This window comes from Rhincodon typus, chromosome 44, assembly GCF_021869965.1.
Source record: "Rhincodon typus isolate 14 chromosome 44, sRhiTyp1.1, whole genome shotgun sequence".
NCBI lineage: Eukaryota > Metazoa > Chordata > Chondrichthyes > Orectolobiformes > Rhincodontidae > Rhincodon > Rhincodon typus.
The window spans coordinates 2484061-2488786 of NC_063375.1; the positions used below are offsets into that span (position 1 = coordinate 2484061).

A 4726-nucleotide genomic window follows, 5' to 3' on the forward strand; every position below is an offset into this window, starting at 1 on the left:
GTGTGTGTGAGAGTGTGTGTCTGTGTTTGAGTGTGTGTCTGTGTTTGAGTGAGTGTGTGTCTGTGTTTGAGTGAGTGTGTGTCTGTGTGTGTGAGAGTGTGTGTCTGTGTTTGAGTGTGTGTCTGTGTTTGAGTGAGTGTGTGTCTGTGTTTGAGTGAGTGTGTGTCTGTGTGTGTGACAGTGTGTGTCTGTGTTTGAGTGAGTGTGTGTCTGTGTTTGAGTGAGTGTGTGTATGTGTATGTGAGAGTGTGTGTCTGTGTGTGAGTGAGTGTGTGTCTGTCTGTGTGAGAGTGTGTGTGTGTGAGTGAGTGTGTCTGTGTGTGTGAGTGTGTGTCTGTGTTTGAGTGAGTGCGTGTCTGTGTGTGTGAGAGTGTGTGTGTATGTGTCTGTGTGTGTGAGAGTGTCTATGCATGTGTCTGTGTGTGTGTGTCAGTACATGTGGTATGTCCCAGGTGATGTGTTTAATGGGCGTAACAGACTGCAGACTGAGGCACTTCTACCACAGGTAGAGATACCCACCCAGGTATTGCAGCCAGTACAACAGGCCCGTTCTCCAAACATCCTCCTTTTCACCAGAAGACAAACAGAAAACTACATGACATCTGCACAAATTACAGAGGTGACCCTGTAATGGTGACATCAGAAATTATCATTCACTAATAAAACAGGTTGCGAACACCAGTCATTTCCACGTCCAGCAATCTCTGCACAAGCATTGTAACCATGCAGGTTTTCCTAATGGTATACATGTGCATTTCCTTTCTCTAAGATTACACAGAGATCTTAATCAACTGGGTCAATGGACTGGGGAGTGGCAGATGGAGTTAAAGTTGGATACATGTGAGGTACTAAAAGGGCCGGACTTATACAATTAAAAGTAGGGCCTTGGGGTGGTGTTGTAGAACAGAGAGACCAAGGGGGGGCTCAGGGACATAATCCTTTGAAGTTAGCGTCACAGGTAGACAGGGTGGGGAAGGAGGCATTTGGCACGCTTGCCTTCATCGCTCAGACCCTTTGAGTGTAGGAGTTGGGGACATCATGTTGAGGTTGTACAGGGACGTTGGTGTGGCCTCTTCTGGAGCACTGTGTCCCAGTTCTGGTTGCCCTGTTATAGGAAGGATATTATTAAACTGGAGGGGGTTCGAGAGAGATTTACCAGGATGTTGCTGGGAATGGAGGATTTGAGTTATGAGAGGCTGGGGCTATTCTCCCTGGATGCTGAGGGGTGACCTTAGAGAGGTTTATAAGATCATGAAGCACATAGATAAGGTGAATGGTGGGTGTCTTTTCCCCAGGGTGGGACTGGGGAGCATATTTTTAAGGTGAGAGGAGAGAGATTTAAAATTAACATGAGGGGCAGTTTTGTTTTTACACAGAGTGGCCCGTGTGTGGAATGAACTTCCAGAGGAAGTGGTGGATGTGGGTACAGATACAACGTTTAAAAGACATTTGGAGAAGTACATGGATAGAAAAGGTTTGGAGGGATCTCGGGCCAAGCGCAGGCAAGTGGGACTGGTTTAGCTTGGGATTAGGGTCAGCATGGACTGGTTGGGCCGAAGCGTCCGTTTCCGTGCTGTATCACTGATGGTCGTTCTGTGCAGATAGTGAGATTCACCCTTCCCGATCCATTGCGTGCGACGAAAGGATTGCTTCCTGCTGGTGCAATCACCCTGGAAGCAAGCCGTAAGCGGTAGCCAGAGGAACAGCCACGTACAATGCATCTGTGTACCATTAGGAACCCACCTGGTTACAATGCACGCGCAGGGATCGATGGAAGTGGCATTGACTGGCATTAAACACCCTGTTCATCTGCGGGCGCTACCTTATCTCTGGGGGGTGGGGTGGGGTGGGCGTTGTCCACGTAGACTGTGTACAAGGACAGCCCAGAACGCGTCCCAAGTTGCTAAGTGGGCTGGCTTTTTGTCGGGAGTGTTGAATGTTTGCACTCTTAATCACTCCCCAGTGCTCTGCTCTGGCAAAGTGAAATTTAGCTAAAATCTGTCATCTCGCTTCGAATCATCTTTTTTTGTGTGTGTGTCAGTGGTGCCCGCTGCCATTCCGGCTCTCAGCAGTTCTTTCTGTCCCCACGGGAAGAGCGGTTTGGGAAGGAGAAGAGACCCATTTCTTGCGAGGCCAGTGGCCCGGTTTCATCCATGAGACGTCGTCCATCTCAAGCGACTCTTCGGCTTGCGGTCTGGCAACTTTGCTGTCCTTCTGTCAGCCCTTGGAGTGTTGCCATGCCACTGTGGAGCTTGCTTGATTGGAGCAAGACCCTTGCCTGTTCGATTCAGTGCCCCCTTGCTGAGCTGGTGAACCTCCAGACTCTCTTCACAGGGAGTGCTGCTCTCGACAGCATTTTTGATCTGTTTCCCTCGCGCGCACACAATGTCCGAGGTGGGATGGGGGGCCATCTCCACAAAATGAAAGTCACCAACACCTTAAGGAAGATTGAAGCTGCCCGAGGAAGATGAATTTGAGTGGCCCGCGATCAGTTTCTCTCTCCAGAATGGGTGCGGACCGAAACGCTCACAAACAAAGCCAAGGCAGACTTCCTGTGTCTGAGTCTATGTGCGCCCTGGATGTGAATTTAACTGGCTCTGTCGGCATTGCACAGCGAGGAGGCTCCATTGCCTCTTGTCCTCTTGACGCTGTCTCTAGGCTGGCTCTCGCTGTTCAATCCCAACTGGAAAACTGGGTTTTGTCCTGTGCCCCGGCACCCCTTACCTGCATGGTTCGCAGAGAGGTTCAGACTCAGATAGGCACGGACATCACTTTGTAAATCCAACATCATGCCACACACTTCTCTTAGCCTCTGCAGCCCTGTGTGTGTGTTTCTGAGTTTGTGTGTGTGTGTTTGTGAGGGGGTGTGTGTGTTTGTGAGGGGGTGTGTGTGTGTGTTTGTGAGGGGGTGTGTGTGTTTGTATGAGGGGGTGTGTGTGTTTGTGTGGGGTGTGTGTGTTTGTGTGAGGGTGTGTGTGTGAGAGAGTGTATGTGTGTGTGTGAGGGGGTGTGTGTGTTTGTGTGAGGGGGTGTGTGTGTTTGTGTGAGGGTGTGTGTGTTTGTGTGTGTGAGAGTGTATGTGTGTGTGTGTGTGAGGGGGTGTGTGTGTTTGTGTGAGGGTGTGTGTGTTTATGGGAGTGTTTATGTGAGAGTGTATGTGTGTGTGTGTGTGAGGGGGTGTGTGTGTTTATGGGAGTGTTTATGTGAGAATGTACGTGTGTTTATGGGAGTGTGTGTGTGTGTGAGAGAATGTCTGTGTGTGTTTGTGTGGGGGTGTGTGTGTTTGTGTGAGATTTTACCACTTCTGAAATGTTGCCTTTTAATTAATAAACTGTTTGGGGGCATGTGTTAATCCATGCACTGTCAGAGAGACAGCAAATAAATGTTCATTCTCACCCAGTGGTATACCTACAACAGGCTGTGGGTGGGGTGGGGGTTTGGGTGGTTAGGGGTTGCTGAATAGCCTCCTGTTCCTGTGTGACAGCTCGAGGAGGGGCTGAATGGCCTCCTGTTCCTGTGTAACAGGCTCGAGGAGGAGGAGGAGCGGGGCTGAATGGCCTCCTGTTCCTGTGTAACAGGCTCGAGGAGGAGGAGCGGGGGCTGAATGGCCTCCTGTTCCTGTGTAACAGGCTCGAGGAGGAGGGGAGGGGGCTGAATGGCCTCCTGTTCCTGTGTAACAGGCTTGAGGAGGAGGGGAGGGGGCTGAATGGCCTCCTGTTCCTGTGTACGTGCAGGGGTCGGGAGTGGGGAGGAAGAGGTGATAGAATGAATGAGCCTTGTGCCTCACCCTTGCCCTGTTCTAACCCCCCCCGCCACCCCCCAAAACCCTGCAGCGACAACGACCAGGAAGAGAAACCATTTGATGGTAGCCAGCCATCGCTGGACGAGCAAATAAAGCCCCTGGGCAGTGATGACAGCCTGGTGGATTACGGTGGCAGCGTGGACATGAGGTTTAACGAGGACGGATCGTTCATCGGGCAGTACAGTGGCAAGAGGGAGGGCAAGGACAGGGCCAACGGAAATGGCAGCTCAGGGGGTAACTCACCCGTCAACGTAGACATCACTCTGGATTAGATTCGATGGCTGCCAGCGGCCCTCTGACTAGCCCCGAACCACAGCACCGACTTCCCTCAACCCCTAACGGTGCTACCTATAATTGCCAAACTTTCTTTCGTATTTTAATTACCCCATCTTTTGAACCCTCACTCCCCCCAACCCCCCACCCCCCCGTCAGACAATTTAGAAGCGGTTACGGTCATCCTGTGAACGTCTGATGCTGATTTCCCATGCCCCCCCCCCCCCCAAACGTCACAGCAGAGCAGGATCGAGCAACGTTCTCCAGGGAATGCAGAAGGCGGGGATGTGGGGAGGGGTATCTAGTTCAAGCACGGCCAGATTGGACAAAGCACCCCCCCCCAACCCCTTTCTCTCGTCGTTTGCAGCCCGAGGTTCAGCCAGGCCCGGGGTTTCTACCAGAGAAAACCAAGGGAGTGGGCAGCACGCTAATTCGTGTTCCCCGCCCGACCCCCCCCCCCACCAAACCTGGTCCCAGTGAGCTCAGTCACTCTGGGTCTAAAACCCCAGCCCACCCCACCCAAGAAGGGCTAGGTGGGGAATGGTGTAGAGTGAGCTTTGCTCTGTATCTAACCCCCCTATTCCTGGGAGTGTTTGATGGGGGGACAGTGTAGAGGAAGCTTTACTCTATCTAACCCCATGCTGTTCCTTT

At 51.8% G+C, this 4726-nt stretch overlaps 1 protein-coding gene across 1 annotated transcript in view; it reads left to right on the forward strand.

The window, feature by feature from the left end:
- The window catches only part of LOC109926012 (neural cell adhesion molecule L1-like), a 32142-nt gene extending 27422 nt beyond the window's left edge, over positions 1-4720 (forward strand). Inside the window, exons 17-18 of the mRNA XM_048619956.1 lie at positions 2042-2192; positions 3724-4720. Coding sequence (XP_048475913.1) covers positions 2042-2192; positions 3724-4074 — 502 coding nt within the window. The 3' untranslated portion in view covers positions 4075-4720. The remainder of the gene's footprint in view (positions 1-2041; positions 2193-3723) is intronic.
- The last annotated feature ends 6 nt before the right edge of the window (positions 4721-4726 follow it).